The following is a 17,875-nucleotide window of genomic DNA, read 5'->3' as shown; positions in this document are numbered from 1 at the left end:
GCAATGCACAACTTCTTTGTAGGCTACTTGATACTTTTATCCTTTGATCGAGTGTAAAGTAAAATCAATCCCGCCAATGGGGAACAAAGTCACGGTGTCTCTGATCTAAATACCGCACAACCAGGCATTTTTTTAAGCATCTCTTTATTAGCATTGGCTTAATACAGTCTTTGAAAAAATGGCATTCAAGTATATTGAGAAAAATAAAAATAAAAACGCAGACAAGCTCAGCGCCTGTTCACAGATTAGCCTGGCTATGACCCAATGGGTTCAATTTTGGTTGACGTCTACATCGTGTGCCTCCGCAGGAGGGATAATGTATTATAAGTTTTGTATTTTATAACACTCTGGTTGTCACGGTAACTCGTAAGTCACTGTCTAGTTCTTTCTCTTTTGGTAAGATCCCACATGGAAACTAAAGACTTGAACGTGTTCTACGTTAACACAAGAAGGTGTGTTTTATTTGCATGGTTGTGTAGGCGACCTTTTGCCTTCATGTGACGCTAACCGTGACGCTCGTTTCTTGGATAGAACTGTATCAAATACACGTGGGAAGGAGTAGTTTAAACAAAAAGGAAAACCTCTTGTTTTTGAGTCTTTACACTTTAAAAGCATAGAATATTTCTAAGACGTAGCATCAAAATTAAAAATTCATTAGATATTTAGAGAAACATCTCCTCCTAAGGGCTTGTTTAGATAATTGGATTAAAAATTCTATGAGATTCACGGTTGGATCAGTATAATAAGTAAAATTATAAGATTATAACTTATAAATTAGATTAGGCCTATATTTATAACCATCCAAAAGTGATTTTGCAGTGGGATGGCTCAAATCTCATAGAAAACAAAAAGATTGGCTATGTATTTATAAATATATATAGATCTAGTACAGTCCCTAATCTTTTGATTTCATTGGCTGTATTGGCCCAATCTATAGATTTTATAGGATTTTCAATCCCAACATGCAAATAGTCCTAAATCTTTTCGCATCTTCTCCAACTTTAGCACCCACTAAGATTTGTCGGTCATCAAGCTACAAGCATAATGATAATATTCTTGGAACTTATAAAATTCTTGAGATTATGTTTTTATCAACTGTATGATTTTACAAGTTATTTTTCAATAACTGAATTAATTGAGAACTATAGGAAAATATTAATGAATTGTTCACATCTCATTCAAAAAACACTCAGGGGCAGAAAATTATTGATACAATTTGCTATCAGTGAAAATGAAGTTTCTAAATGTTTTGTATCCCTTCCCTTTACTTTTATAAATAATACTGCATTTATTAGTTTACTTAATATTATAAAATATATTACCTTTTGACTTGTTTTTTAGTCTCACGTTAACGTTATGCTGTGGCTTTTTCAAATTTGAAAATTTGCGTAATCAATTTGTTTCAAACAGTTGAAGTAAGAATAGCTAGCTGCCAATAATCAAACACAGCCATCATCAATAGCTTCTGTTTCTTACTTTGGTGGCCATTGGTAGGGCATCAGTAGCCCACGTTGAAGGATAAATAAGATATACATTAGTCATTTTCACCTTCATAAATCACAGTCAACCTTGGTTAACAAAAAACGACAGCAGCTCAAAACCATCCTCGGAGGAAAATGAAAACAAATTAATTTCTTCAGAGTTCTTCGATAATGAAAACAAGGTAGCACAACTTTCTGTTGCAATTGATCATGGATGCTGCCAAATGGACCGAATTGGCTGCTTCACATTGCCATTCTCTTCAAGCCAATCAGCAGGCAGAGGCATGCACAGGCAATAACGAGCTCTTCTTGAACAAAGTCCAGGGCTTTGGCCGGGTCCCACACGTAACCATGCCCAAAATTAAAACCTTCGGAAACCATGAATAAATTGGAAAAGCCTGTGACTGGTGGATGTTGGCATCCTGTACATCGTTAACCTCATGGCCAGCCGGATGTACCGGCTTCCGATCTAAACTTGCCTCACAAGCGAAAGCATGTGTAAGCTTGCACGCATGTACATTCGCAATGATAACCACCTCAACGTGTTCATCCTCTTTTTCAAAGACACTTCTCAGTCACCTGTGCACCAGCTCACAAGCATGTGACTGGCTTGAAATAACCACGATTGCCAGGACCCGAAAGTACCGAGGGACAACGTGCACCTCTTCTCGCCGTTTTGAAACAATGAAGATGTGAGTGATCTCTTAAGTCACCATTAATATGTGTTTGTCTCTCAGATCACGTCTCACCTGCCTCGAGGTAAGTCGTATAGAGCTGCAAACGAGCCGGCTCGAGCTTACCTGTGTCAAGATCCTTCCAAGCTGTTGAATCCGAGCTCATGAGAACCACTTAATTAAGAAGACTTTTAAGCGGAATCTGAGTCTCTGTATATTTTGTAATCTAAGTAGTATTAAAGCTTGGATTGCACATGCGAGACTTAATAGTACCGCTCAAACTATGCCATATTTCTGAAAAGAATGGAATTTTTTATGATCAGTCCGATAAAATCTTCGAAGAGGGATCTTCGGTTCTAAAGAACTAGTTTACAGACCGTTATGATAGTACCATAGGTATCTCAGATTAGTATATTATCATGGATATCGCAGGCTAGTGAGCTATATTCGTAGTTGCCGACTTAACTATCGAGCTAAGATATATGGAGCTGAACTATTTATATCCAGTTTGATCGATGTACGGTTCATCTAATATGTGGGCTTCTTTCGTTATTTCGGACAGTCAATTTTCTAACACGTACAGATAAGTTTGGATGTAACTAACTTCCCACATCTCGCGGAAGTAGATAAGGACTAAAATATTTCGCCTACTAACAACACGTCCAACAGTTTGACAATCTCAGAACCGTATGTTTTCACGATTGTTCAGCCATATCTTCTATAAATAACTAAAGTCCCGAGGACCCAAGTAAGTAACCTCTCTTAGAGAACCAGTTGCTACTTTCATTGTTTTCTGATTTCTGACTTAAGCATCGAAGGATCTTCACCGGAGCGAAAATCTCTGACCCAGACTTTATTTTGCAGGTCACTCCAGCACCACTATACAAGGTCCAGTTGCTCACCTTCTGATCTCAATCGAAACAAGCAGTAACGCAGATCTTGGAGCCACTTGCAACAGTTAATTTTTAAATTTCAGAGACAATTAATCCATATTTTGGGATAATTCAACTTTTTTTTTTTTGTTATAAAAAAAATAGTGATGTGCTTTCCGAATTCCTTGCACAGCTTGAATTTAAATGCATCGATAAAACTACATCTCATTTCTAGAATATCTTATTAGCTTGATACGGCCCTCCAGTGCCCCAACAGGAAAGTAAATCTTGCTGACGAGGTTGCTCAGGACAAGATGAAAAGGTTGATTAACTTGCAATCTTATAAATTATACTACTCCCACCATCTATTATTCGGGTGTGCGTGGCATTGGCGAAAGAAAATAATTCCCAACTTGAGAAAATCTTTATGTATCGCGTATGGTATAATAAAAGTGACATGGAGGCGCCACCCAAGAATATAGGGCCATACAACGTACTTAATGATGGGATAAACATATAATATCGTTAAATTTTTTTTTCTAATTTTTAGTAATAAAAATATTTTTTTCTTCATAGAATAAAAAAAAAATAGTATTATTATTTCTGATATCTTGTATGACTTCTTATGAATATATATGACATCCTTAACAACACATGAGATTTTCTATGTCTTTATAACATTTTGAACAATATATTTTACTTTCTCATATTTTGTATAACTTTACATAAATATATATGATATCCTGCATAATATATATGACTTTCTAATATCTTATATGACATCCTACAAATGTATATGATATCCTAAATAATGTATATGACTTTCTGTGAATATATATGATATCCTGAACAATATATATGGCTTCTTAATGCCTTATATAATTTTTTGTGAATATATATGGTATCCTGAATAGTATATATGTCTTCCTAATATCTTATATGACTTCCTGTCAATATATGTGACATCGTGAACAATATATATGATTTCTTGATGTCTTATAATATACTGATAAGAAGTCATATAAGGCATCAGGAAGCTATTACAGGAAGCTATTCCTGATATCTTATAATATATTGATAAGAAGTCATATAAGGCATTAGGAAGCTATATATATTGTTGAGGTTGTTATATATATTTACAAGAAGTCATATATATTATTCAGGATGTCATATATATTCATAGAAAGACATATAAGACATTTAAAAATCATATATATTATTCAAGATATCATATATATTCACAAGAAGTCATATATATTGTTCAGGATATCATATATATGTACATGAAGTCATACAAGATATTAGAAAGTCATATAAATTATTCAGAATGTCATAAAGATACAAAAAATTATATATATTATTTAGAATGTCATATATATTTACAAAAAATCATATAAAGTATTAAGAAGTAATAATACTGTAAATTTTTTATTCTATAAAAAAAAATATTTTTATCATGAAAAATTTGATGGAAAAATATTAAATATTATTTAATATCTATCTTATTATTAATTATATTATATGATTTTATGTAATTGAATGTTACATTTCACATCAAATTTGCTGCACTCTACGTGCTGCATAAAGAATTACCCTTCCTAACTCATCGCCTTGGGCCTTTAGTGTGGGCGCGGTCTTAACAGATGCTACGTAGATTTTTTTTTTTTTTGAAAGAATTGCTCTTCCTAATCGCGCTGGGCCTTTAGTGTGGGCGTGGTCTTAACGGATGCTACGTAGATTTTTTTTTTTTCTTTTTTTGATGGATTGGACAAAAGAAGTGCGATTGGGAACACATCCTTCTTGAATCTAAAACTTGGATAATTCCTCTGAAGTCCGACCTTTCCAAATGCGACGCGTCCTGGGGACAGCCTCCGTGTCGTGCTTGTGACGTCCGCTTTTCTTCGGCGAGACGGCAGTGCTCGTCAGTGGGCATCCCGTGGCCGCACTATAATTTTTTAGCCCGTCCTTTTCGTTGAACAGCTTCAGCCAGCCCATTTAATGATGGATCTCTGTAAGCCAATGCAAAGTATTTAACATAGAGACCACATCAATGTGTAAAAGAAAAGAATGTGGAAATGTCTTACCATGTTTTTGCTTACCGGTTCATGAGCATTATTTCAGCCATCCATCATTCCATGTATGCTTAAGAAAGGAATCAAGAAGCTTGCCACATTGGTGTGGCTAGAAAAACAAGCACATTGTTTTTTTCAGAACCCTTTTTTTTTCGCATACTTGGTTGGATTTGGTTCCCGGAATTGCATGATTCTGCTTTCCTTCTTTCTTTGCTTTTCTTTTTTTAATAAATAACCCCCTCCTCTTTGTCGAAAAGACTCAAAACTTAATATATTATACGTAGAAAATAGTTGCTATCAAGACTTAATATTTATGGGCCCAAGCAATTTTTTGTGTACACTTCTCAAAATATTTTCTCTTCTTCCTTGAAATAGTTGAGACTTAATTTCAACATTTCCATCTTTTTTCTACCACAGCAAACATGCAAAAATGGTAACTTTTGTTGCAACGACCTTTCAACCTGTCACTTGCTACCAATAAAATATGCTTAAAGCATCCAAGTAAAAGAAAATAATCTGAACGTGCTTAATGGATTAATTAATAAAAGATGATGTTTTGTGGTGGCTAGTTCTCAGATTTTTGTTTGTTGATTGCTTAACATCGAAGAACAGCATGTTTCACTGCAAATAAAAAGAGAGAAGAAAAAGAACAACGTTTGCGTAGTCATAGGGCAACAGCATTTTCGGCTGCTAATGGGGCAGTAGCCCGTCGTGGCACCCAAATCCGTGGGGGATTTTGACGTGGATGGCTACTTTAGGAGGAAAAAAAAAAAACACATATGGGAGAGAGAGAAAAATAAAAACGATAACAGCTATGCTACTAAGCGTTTGTTTTAACTAAACTGTGAAAATTAATTTATTTTAAAATAATTTATTTTTAAATAAAATTTTTAAAAAAATATTGTAGGAGAGAAATAATTTATGTTTGGTAAAATCATTTGATAAGCATTTTTATTAGTATTTGAAAAACAGTCTGTGTTTGACAAATCTTTCAAAAAAATATTTTTGACTGTCAAATTACGAAAAAGAATATATATAAATTTACTTTATAATTAATATTATTTAAATAGATAAATGATTTTAAAAATTTATTATAGTTAATTTTAATTAAATTTTTTATTTTATTTAATTAAAATTTAAAAAATAAAATAACAAAAAATATATTAAAAATTTTAATCAATATAAATATAATTGAATCAAAGATAATACATATCGAATATTTTACATAATAGGAGGGTTACATGAAAATAAATAGGAATAGTTATGGTAAATAATAATTTTAAATAAAAATATTTTTATTTTAAAAAAATTAATTTTCTGCTTCTATTTTTGCTTCCAATTTCTTCCAGCAGCAAAAAAATTACTTTTATTATCACTCAGAAGTAAATTATTTTTTAAAATAAATTAATCAAATATTTTATTTTTTTAAATAAATATTTTTTTAAAAAATAAATAAATTTTTTTCTCCCAAAAGTTTGCCCAAATATGCCCTAAGATCTAATAAGATCCAATGGACCCGCTTCCAAGTCATGACAAATGATATATATATCTTGAGACAATGTGATAAACCCAATGGTTAGGCATCGTGCAATGATGCCACTTATTTCTTTTCTGGTTTGGGCCTCGTTGAGAGGCCCACCATCCCATGGAGCACCGAGAATTTCTCGAGAGGATAGAGTTTTTGAAGTTCAAAAATCCCTATTCTTTGTTAGGGATGGTAAAATTGATCCGATCCAATGGGTATACACCCTATCCGAATCCGATCAAACCCAAAAAATAGAATTTGATCGGATTTGGGTTCGGATTTGGATAAAACTCGAAAATTATAATACGGATATGGGTAGGATATGGGTAATGCTATTTTTTATCCGAATCCGAACCCGAACCTATGGATATGGGTAATTATATATTAATTTTTTAATTACTTGTTGCAAAGCCTACTATTTGTCTTGAATAATTTGTGGAGTTGCAGTCATTTCATGAAATTATTTGAAAGTTTGGTATTCAAGTTCACTACTTTTTTAGCATTATACTAAATTTTCATGGATGAAATAATAAACTTAATGGTTATGTTAGATTTTGAATGGTAGTTCTATTTCTATGTTGATTTTTATAAATTTGGACTTATAAATTATATTCTATGTTGAATTGATAATTTTATTTTGATTGATAATATATAGAAATTTATTTTGGTTGTTTATATTTTCTATGTTTAAATATAATTCTATTTTTATGTTTGATTTCTATAAATTTGGACTCATAAATTATATTTTATATGGAATTGATAATTTTATTTTTGATTGATAATATGTATAAAATTATTTTACTTTTTTTTTGAGTATAAAATAGACGGATATGGATTGGATATGGGGCGGATATAGGTTGGATATGGAGAAATGGGTTATCCATGGGTATCCTCGAATCTGTTGGATATAGAGATAGATATTTTTTTTTCTTGTTTAATTGAATATGAAATAATATTTAAATATAAAATATTAAATTTAAATTTAAAAATAAATAATACACTATCCCACCCAAATTTTACCCATTGTTATCCCTATTCTCTGCTCTCGCAGTCATTTCCAACCGCGTTTATGTGGACCAAAAATCCAACCGCTTGAGCGCCAATAAATTAACACAAAATCCCGGCTCTCACTCGAGCGCTCGACTCCTCTCTCTGGGCAGTATCTTGTGAAGTTCTCGGTGTCCTACCGAGACAGGTTTGCCTTTCTCCCCTTTTCAGGCTCCAGTTTCTTCTTCCTTTTCCACAAAAAGGGCTTCCCTCTTGTCTCTTTTTTCCCCTCACTACAGTAACTGTTTGTTTGTCTCGGTTATCATTCATCGCTTTTGGCTTTTTAGCGTTGGATTGAAGGGTGGCATTTGAATTACGCTGGGGAACCTGCAGAAAGGAAAGACATCATGCTATCTTGTTCGATGCTGGGTTTTCGCCAAAGGGTAAAGTTTGTGTTCTTTCTTACGCGATAATAAGCGCAAAGATTTGGGCTTTAGATTATCTTGACTTCTAGTCTCTATTATTCGTAGTTTTCTCCGAGTTGGAAATGCTTAGTCCTTAGTGTAGCAGAAGTTGGGATGGTTGGTTTTCAGTTTTAGAGATCTTGTTGCATGCATTATGCTTAAGTGTTCCTTTAGATGGATAGTTTTCGGTTAGTCTGCAGAAAATCCATTTTTCGGATGCTTTTCCACCTTAAAAACCTTTTATTAAAGAGCAACAGCTCATCCAATTCTACATGAATATCCCTATTATTCTTGAACTTGACCAATATTTGGAGGTGTTTTTTCTTCTTTATTTTTTCTTGTAGATTTCTTCTGGAAGTAGTTCTCCTTTTCATTTCCATATTAATAAGCATTTTGCTTTCATTCTGATTGAGGTGTATGTGCTTCTAGCAAAGTCCAGTATGAAAAATTCTTGGTACACTGTGTGCAGCTGGTTCTTGACCTTATTTTCTTTCTCTTTTTTTTGACCTAGACCCCTATTACAACTCAAGACCTCACCCAAAATGGGTAGTAGGAAGGTGATATTTTTGTTCGTTTATCCTGTACTCAAGATCTACCTTTGCAGCAACGATCTGGGACTAAACACATGTTTGCATGACTCCTCATGTAGTTCTTGCATTTACGCTCTGACATCCTCGTCAAGCTAAGGGTCTGGATTAATTCAAATTCAATCACAAGTATTACAAATTTAATCACAAATGCCATAATTAGCTGATGGTCAAACCAAATGGGCCTATGTTGTAGTACCCCCTAATCCACATGGGCCATGGGTTGGATCCACTTTGATATCATTTGTCATAGTCCAAGACCTCATCCAAAAATGCTGGCCAGAAGGTGTTACTTAGATTACTTAGGATAAGTATCCGAGATTTATCCAATGCACAGCCAATGTTCACGTAGGACTAAATACACACATGCACAAGTCCTCACAACCCCACTTTTAATTTTCTCTAACTTTTCCCTAACTTCTCTAACAGGATCCACCGTCTCCCATTGGGCGATTCGTATCTGTCTTCCTTCTTCAACTAATTAATCCTGAATTTTTGCCTTCTCCTAAATCACATGATCTGAATGTGACTCTATTTCATATGCCGATTTATATGACAGTTTTCCATTTTTATTCCTGCTTAAATGCTCAGTCTTTGCAATTACATGATCAATTATAATGTTAGACTTCGCTCATAATCTTATTCTCAGCTTTGGAAAACTTAAGCTTCCTCACCCAAATTGTCATTGTTTCTCCAGATTTCTAATCCTTTTTCCTTAATTCTCATAATCGTAATTTCCAATAAAGATAGCCTAAGGTTGCTGATTGCATGCTCCTATACTTTGGATAACTATTGTGAAGTCTGAAGTACAAATATTGAACAAATGCATATTATTTTAGTCAGCAAATTGCTTTCCAAGATGAATCAAATGCTTGAAAGGACATAAACAAATATTTTTAGCAGTTTAGATGTGGTAAGAAAGGAGGGAGGTTTGTATGCTTCAGTCATGTCTCTTCTTCAAACCATGAGAGTGGAGTAAAGGTTGGTTTGTTGGTGAGTTGGAAAGGCTTGTCAGGATTATCAACCCTAAAGGAGTCAAGGTGAAGGCAAAAGAGAGAAGAGAGGAAGGACAGATGATGGGCCATTCTTGATTTTGTGCAAAAATGTGGAATTCAAGGGGGCTTTGATTTGGCCAAAATGAAATGAAAAGAAGAGAAGTATTTTGGGAGGCAAGCACACTTAAAACCCAAAGGCTGAAACTAATTGATGTTTAGGCAACACCTGACCTAAGGACTAAAGCATAAGGGCATAAGGCAAATCCTAGAGTATCTCCATGGCAGGGTAATGCAGTTGCAGAAAGTTATTATGAAAGTATTTTTAACAACAAGGGGGCATCAATTATTGGATTTTGTTGTTTATGTTACATTGCACTCTTTAACTATAGATTTCATAGAAAGTTTCATTGGAACATGATTTTTTTTGAATCATAAATATCATTTTTAAAGTGTGAAGTGGTAGGGAGCTGACCATTCTCATGGATAATGAAGAGAATGATAGGAGAAGAGTTGGGGTTTTGGTGGTTTTTCCCGCTTTGTTGTTTGAAAGGTATTGGTTGTCTCCCTATGGATCTCTCTTGAATGCTCAACCTTGGGGGGAGAGGGTGGGAGGGGGGGGGGGGAGAGAGAGAGAGGTGGGTGTGTATATAATTCATAATTATTGGGATCTAATACAGCCTCAAACCTGTTCCCTAGTGATTTGTTGATTCGGCCTTTGTAAGTTGTTGATACGAGTCTTTTTGCCATTCTGCCCACTCAGTCTAGCTAATTCAGCGGTAGTCAATTAACATTAGGGCATGTTTGGGTGGTGGAAGTGGGGCTCTGGAATGAGAATGAGATTGAGTGACTCTCACTCCAATCATTTGGTCGGAAGGAGTTCCATTTCCATTCTTGGAGGCAAAGGGAATGCCCCAACCTCTCAAGAGCTAGTCCTAGCTCTCCTAGCAATATTCAAATCCCATTCCGCCAGATTTACTTAAAAAATCGATTTTCCAAAAGTACCCCTCTATTTAATTGATTCTCCAAAGAATTACTTAAAAGCATTCTGATTTTGATTCTGATTCTTATGAACCAAATGAGTTAGGAAATATGGCCATTCTGATTCCCATTTCAATCCATTCCAATTCCGACTGTGATTCCGATTCTAGTTGCGAACCAAACATAGCTTAAAGTTATCTAATGAACTTGTTGTCATTTGTATTCAATTTGACTTGTCGAAGTAGTCCGAACTTCCATGACTTCCTCGATTTCAACCTCCACTTCAAATTATGGAGTTCATTTATGTACCCCCAAAAGATTTGGAACTCATTTTTAGAAGTATTGGTAAGTTCTTGTAATTCAAACTTTGCAAGGGCATGTTTGGAACCTTTAGTGTTCAGAAAGCTACTTTCATAGATATTGTATATTAGTGGTTGGGTCAAAATAAAGTCTATTGGACACTTTATAAAAAATTTTAGAGGCTCCCCCCAAATACTCTCTTATTTTGATATATATGTCGTGACAGGAAAATATGAGGGAGATTCAACTAGGTTCTCACACAGTGCAATCTCATGGAGTTAAAATGGCAAAAATACATAAGCATGACTGGTTTATTGTCATTTTTCTTATGATGACGGTGGTCACTTTGAATTTTATTCATCCATTTTACCGCTTTGTTGGAAAAGATATGATGACAGATCTGAAATACCCACTGAAAAGTAACACCGTGCCAGTATGGGCTGTTCCAGTAGGTTTCTGAGACCTTTTTCTCAAGTTGCTATTTTTTATAAAATCAAGGCAGCATTGTGATCTACAGCAACTTATTTTTTTATTCTATTTTTGTTGTACTTCTAGATGATTTCAGTAATGTTGCCGGCTGCTGTTTTTCTTGCTGTATATTTTCTTAGGAGAGATGTTTACGATCTGCATCATGCAATACTAGGTAGTTCTCAATCTCCATCTCCTTGATATGATAAGAACTTCTTCTTTTAGCTGTCACTGATGACAAAGTTTACACCTTCAGTTCATGTATTTTAATTGTGTGCATGATCAGGCCTCCTTTTCTCCGTGCTGATAACTGGAGTTATAACTGATGCACTTAAGGATGCAGTTGGTAGACCTCGTCCTGACTTTTACTGGCGCTGTTTTCCTGATGGAAAGGAGGTTTGATTCTCATCCTGTCTTTTATTTTTCATTTGAATAATTTTGTTCTTGGTGGTTATTCACTTTATGTCTTTTTTATCAGCGTGCTTGATATGTAAACTATTTGCTTGTGCATTTGTTTCAGTTGTATGATAAAGTGACAGGAAAAGTTATTTGTCATGGAGATAGAAGTCTCTTAAAGGATGGACACAAGAGTTTTCCTAGTGGTCATACTTCATGTAAGAAATACTGTACCTAATTTCTTTCGTTCTTTTGCCATATTTAATGGAAAATGAATGTTTGTTGTTGACCATGTGATGGAAATGCTATTCCAGTGTTAGACAATATGCTTTTGCTACTTTGCAAAGGTTCCTTCCTTTCCAGAGATAATCCAATCTGAAATAATCGTGATGAAACTTGATGGTTATGTGTATGATGTATACTAATTGCTGTTAATGGATCAACTTGTATAATCATTGCAAATGGAAGGTATTGGCAGCCTACTTTCTATCAAATAAAGATATTATAGATGAAGAAAACAGTTTGATGACATAACCATGACACAAAGTTCAATTATCTACATATGTATGCTTTTGTGCTCATTTTACTTGGATCTGAGTGTTGGATGATTTTCAGTCATTGTATACTCGATTTGAACACCTGTATTAATGGGGAGAAAAAAAACAAAAATATGGTATTGTGCAGGGTCCTTTGCAGGTCTTGGTTTTCTTGCATTATATTTGTCAGGGAAAATCAAAGCATTTGATCAAAGGGGTCATGTGGCAAAACTTTGCATCGTATTTCTTCCTCTACTTTTTGCATCCCTTATTGGAATATCAAGAGTGGATGACTATCGGCATCATTGGCAGGATGTATTTGCTGGTGGTCTTCTAGGTTTGTGTTTTTGAATTGGTCAGATTGCGAATTTTATAACTCTTAGCAGTTTATAGGCAATAATGCTTCTTCATTCTTGGCCTAACTACCTACTACAACATATTGCTGCAGGTATTATAATGGCTACATTTTGTTATTTGCAGTTCTACCCTGCCCCTTATCATACTGATGGTAATAATCTATATGCATAATTCTGAATGTCAATGTAATTGCCATTGTTTTTTCAGTACTTATATTTTGGTGACACAGGCAGGTTTAACTATTAAAAAAAACTGAGCGGTGCTTTCTTTTAGTACCCTGTTCACCGGACTTAGATGGTGCTCTTTCAACATCCTGATTCATGGGCTTATTACTAGTTCGTTTAGAGCATGTTTGGTGTTGCTTCAGAAAAGAACTTTTGTAACTTTTGAATCAAAAAAAAAAAAAGAGCATTCAACATTATCTAAAAAATGCTTCAACAGGAACAAAAAGTCAAAGAACACTCTCAGGAGAAGCTAGAAAACCTAGCTTCTGGCTTCTTTTTGTAAGGACTTTGGAAAAGTAGAAGCAACACCAGACACATCCTTAGACCTGTAACTGAATCCATGGAACTGACTTGAGCCCATCTCCTGCTTGACAAACTGGTGCTTATCACTGAGTTTGTAACTGCTTTTTACAGGATATTCTTTTGCAGATTTTGTTTAATTATAATTACATGCTTTGCTTGATGCATAATAGAACTATATTATGGAGCCCTTAGTTTATATTAATTAGTTTATGCAAGTGGATGGTCCATGTCCGTATTATGGAACGTGCAAGCATGGCATAATCAGATGGAGGATTTCCAATCAGCAGTAACAGATCATGTAGGCCTTAGAACATTCTTTTTTGTTATATTCATGTCTTGTTCCACTTTAATTGAGGGGTGTGAAGTTGTACTTAATATCTGACACTGATTTTCCTTGATTTTTTTTTTTGCCTTACTGTGTCTTCTTGCAGCATCTAGGCTACCACCATGACCATCTGAGAATTTATTGAATCTGTCATGTAAAAGTCATGTCCTTGTTGCTTGTTTTTCTTTCCATGCATGGTTTGGAATATTAGCATGCACATATTTTTATTAGCTGATCTGTACCTGATTTGCACCTACCAATATGATAACAACCTGCCTCTTAGAATCTTGGTTCATTGTTTTTATTTGTGTCATAGTATTGCTCTACGTCATAATGCCTTGACTAAGTATCTTATAATATATACTTGGTTATTGTGGTATACATTATCATTGGTCTGGTTACTTTGTCTTGTAAAGATCTGCATGATGACCAAAAAGAATTTCTTGGCCAGTGGTCATGCATTGATATCTGTTATCCTGCCATGTGGACGTGCACCAGCTTTCTAAGATTTTAAAAACATAGTAGAGCTCCTTCATAAGGTTTGCTTGATTATAATGTTTCAGATACTTGATAATTATTGTCACGTAGTTCTTGAAGGTTTTGTTGTTGTTGTTGGTCCTCTGTAGGAAGCTATCTAAGATGGTTTTCCATATATAACAGGAGTCTTTAGGTCTAGGCTTAATTTCAGCACAATTATTCCTTGTGGAGTTTATGCCCGCGGAAAGTGCTGATTGGGTTGGATAAGATAAAGCCGGTACATGCAACCTAACTTCTGAGGATCACTATTCTACTTGTATACTTTCTTGTGTCATTGGAAAGCTGGATGAGATGCCATCTAGTTTGCCTCTTTTCTGGTTATTAGTCATCTAGCACAACCCACTGTGTGCTGGTCTTGTACGTTTTCTATCCGGTAGTTTTTTTCTTGTTAAAATCATTATCATAGAGGATCTTCCAACATCAACAATGCAACTTGAGGCTCTGTGTCCTAGGTCCATCTTCTTGCATGCCACTTCTATGGTTTCTGACAAGGCATATTGTTGCCTCTCGCATTACCATCTCAGCTTACATGTGAACTCACCTCACCGCCAATATCATTCCTTTATAACTCTGCTTGTCTGGTTCTCTGATGCATCATTGTAGGAGCAATCCCTTCACTTGCACCTTTGAGTTCTTTCTCAGCTTATCTTATGGACTAATATTCATCCTCCACTTATGATTGTTCTCCTAGCTGACCAGGTGGCCTTATATAGGATTCTGTTTGCTCCGAATTATGCTAAAAAAGAAAAAAGTGGGGGATTTTATGCATGTCTTAGTTTAACAAATTTCTGTTAAGGTTGTTTTTTAGGTTCTTATGTAAATATTTAAGGGAAATTAGAATTAAGGGTGATATATATTTGAGAACTAATAGAGTCATTTTGGTTGGACATCCAAGGAAGTATTCAACCTTTTCTTTAGCATGATGGTTTAAAGTTTTAGCAGGAACTGAAGCTAACTAAGCCATAATCGATCCAATGGGTGGCCTAAATTAGTTAGTTTATATAACGCATCAGCCTAATTTGATGTATTTTACATCAATTTGATTGATGATATTACTTATCATTTTCACAGATTTGTCTTTAAGAAGTTTTTTTAATCAATGCATGAAAAACTTGGATTTTGCAATTTTTGAGAAAGAGATGGAAACTTTTGATTGTTGGATACTTCTATGGATAAGGCTCTGTTTAAGACGCACATTAAACATTTTCATTTGGGTGCCCTATCTGTTTTCCACATTAGCCTTATGGAACTGTCTTGCCTGTTCCTCTGTGATGCCAAACTAGAGAAAAGAGGTAATCAGGTTCTATGTTGTATATAAGCAACTTGGATATATTTGCTAAGAATACAGGCTGGCCACCTGACTAGGAATTTCCAACATATGGGTACCTCAGAAAGGTGAATCATTGCTTATTAATCTGACAGTTCGACCTTGGCTCAAGCCTTAGCTTTGATTTCCCAAGCATACGGAAACATGGAAAGCGCTTCATCGGTCCTCTTTCATGCCAAAACTCTGTTCAAATATTCAATGTTTCAATTACAGATTTAGATAAAGAAATCATGAGAAAATTTCAAAGCGCTAACTTTCTCAGCCTTCAAGTTGTAAGTGTAGCCTAGGTTGCATGGGAGAGGGGAGAGAGAGTAACTGTTTGTGTCCATGTTAGTTGAGGATGTAATTTCTGTTTGGGAAATTGAGGCAGTTAGTGTGGCACCGTTGGTTTTTGTTTCGAAATCTTTAACTACTAAATCAATCCTTGTCAAGCACCACATCTAATATCTCTTGTATGGGGATTCCATCTTGTGTTAAATTCTGCAGTTATATATTGAGAAAAGTCTCGTATAGGTGTTGGTAGTATTTAAAACTCTCAAGAAGATTATGAATTGTGATCTTCACCATTCTGCCATGCTTGGCACCTTATGTGCTTATACTTTGGAAGTTTCACATTGATTATCTGAGTTTCTTTTCCATGCAACCTCTCTTTATCATCTTTTTTTTGCACCCTTCATGTTCCAATAATGTTGTGTGATTTATGCTCATCACAAGGGCTGGATTCTTTATTGTTTTGGGAAGAGTAGGAGCATGGAGTTTAAAATTTCTGTGCAAAGAACAATTGTTTATTGATGTGCTTGCATGTAAAGAAAAGAACACAAAGAAGCATTATAAGGAAAAAGAATAAAGAAGCATGATAAGGAGAAAAAGGGAAGCATCTGCACCCATGGAAAATTATCGAAGATGCGAGGTTTAAACCTGCGTGCAAGAAGGCAAACAGTTTCTGCTTTTCCCCCAAGGAAAACCCCTCGAATGAGGAGTGTGCAATCTTCACGTTGCTCTCCAGACTTATCCATGATGATGCTGAAGGCAGGATGATTTCTAGGGTCGCCTATTTCTTATAATTCTATTTGATGTTCCATACCCTTCACCTTTGTAGCTTCATTGTTTATGGATCTAGCCCAATGCTAATTCAACAGCAGAGGGAGAAAGAAAACAAAATAGATATCGATAAAATGATAACTGCACGTTGTCATTTGTTTGTGAAGTTCAAATTTTTACATCAATTTATCTGTAACTTCTCTTCATTATTGACACCATGATTTTGGACTGGTACTGATTATTTTTCTTCCTATCTCTGAAGAGACTCAGGAATCCATTGATGGTACACTTGTGGCTCATAATGCTTTTTGGTTTAGCTATTGATTAGCTGATGACATCATACTTGGCATTCTATTTTCTACATTGTTATCTGTTTTCTGTGTGGTCATCATCGCCCGGTCCCGGTCTCTCTCTCCCATGTGTCTGTCAATAAAGAGTAACAAACTAAATTAATATCGGATATGACTAAGCCAAGTTCCTGTATTATGTGAGGAAATTTTTGTTACATGGATGGATCTCCTCTGCAGTGGAGCAAAGATCCATCAGATGACTATAATCATCTGTGCTTGACTAAGATCTCATGCACTGATGTCATTGAGTATTGTCATTATACTTGTGACAAAGCTAAGCTAATTCTGTGAGTGTTTTCTTGAAAGTATTCCTGAGCGATCATCTAACAACATTGTTTTGTCGTGAAGGTTGGGGACCGTATGCATACTTCCAGATGCTGGCGGAGTCACGAGCCAGTGGCAGTGCAACTAATGCCGCAAACCAGCAACCTGAAGGTAGCAATAACAACAGATTGCCTGGAGCATATCATAATAATAGGACTGGAGCAAATGATTTAGAGTCTGGTAGGTTGTGAAGCAATGCTGTACTCTGACAAGTAGAACTGGTGACGTTTACAGATAGCCTCTAACTCGTCCCTTGTAAATACGGGCAACTGCAAGGCTAAACGTGGAAAAAGAAAGGAGTGTTTAATCATGTTAGTTACGAACTAGTGCATGAATTCTGCTGAACTGGTCAGAATGTTGGAAGTTTCACTAACTATTTTATGCTATAGTATGATCCTAAGGTAAAGCTACTATTAGTAACTGTTGCTCGTTTGTAGTTCCCAAATGAATTGTTTGCTCTTTCACCTAAGGCTGATTCCCTGGCAGCAAAATGGCTTTAAAGCTCTTCTCCCAGAGCCCTTATTTATTTATGGTTATTTAATGTTTATTTTTGTTACTGCAAAGTTCCGGAGGTAAGGTCGGTAATGAATCGAACTAGAGAGCTAAGAGTTATGCCAATGTAAACCATGAGCAAAATCTGCAAAAAAAATTTCAAAATCGTGGGGTGTTCTTCGGTTTAAGACTCTTCGATGCTTAAGTCAATCGGAATCTTGAGAATAGGTAGTGGAAATAGAGAAGTAGAGAGTAAGAAG

At 35.2% G+C, this 17,875-nt stretch overlaps 1 protein-coding gene across 3 annotated transcripts; it reads left to right on the top strand.

The window, feature by feature from the left end:
- Window positions 1–7,679: 7,679 nt before the first annotated feature.
- Window positions 7,680–17,543, top strand: LOC105041274 (putative lipid phosphate phosphatase 3, chloroplastic). Of its 3 annotated transcripts, none has more exons than XM_010918168.4 (9): window positions 7,680–7,819; window positions 7,959–8,054; window positions 11,162–11,383; window positions 11,491–11,578; window positions 11,690–11,799; window positions 11,924–12,017; window positions 12,484–12,672; window positions 12,784–12,843; window positions 17,148–17,543. In XM_010918168.4, exons 2-9 carry the CDS (start codon window positions 8,019–8,021, stop codon window positions 17,312–17,314), a joined length of 966 nt encoding a protein of 321 aa, XP_010916470.1. In that variant the 5' UTR covers window positions 7,680–7,819; window positions 7,959–8,018; the 3' UTR covers window positions 17,315–17,543. The 3 variants fall into 3 exon arrangements, with proteins under 3 accessions (XP_010916470.1, XP_073110303.1, XP_019704546.1); XM_073254202.1 differs by lacking the exon at window positions 17,148–17,543 and adding an exon at window positions 16,123–17,122; XM_019848987.3 differs by lacking the exon at window positions 11,162–11,383.
- Window positions 17,544–17,875: the final 332 nt, after the last annotated feature.

Source organism: Elaeis guineensis, chromosome 3 (genome assembly GCF_000442705.2).
Source record: "Elaeis guineensis isolate ETL-2024a chromosome 3, EG11, whole genome shotgun sequence".
Lineage (NCBI taxonomy): Eukaryota > Viridiplantae > Streptophyta > Magnoliopsida > Arecales > Arecaceae > Elaeis > Elaeis guineensis.
This window is presented reverse-complemented; position numbering and strand designations above follow the sequence as displayed.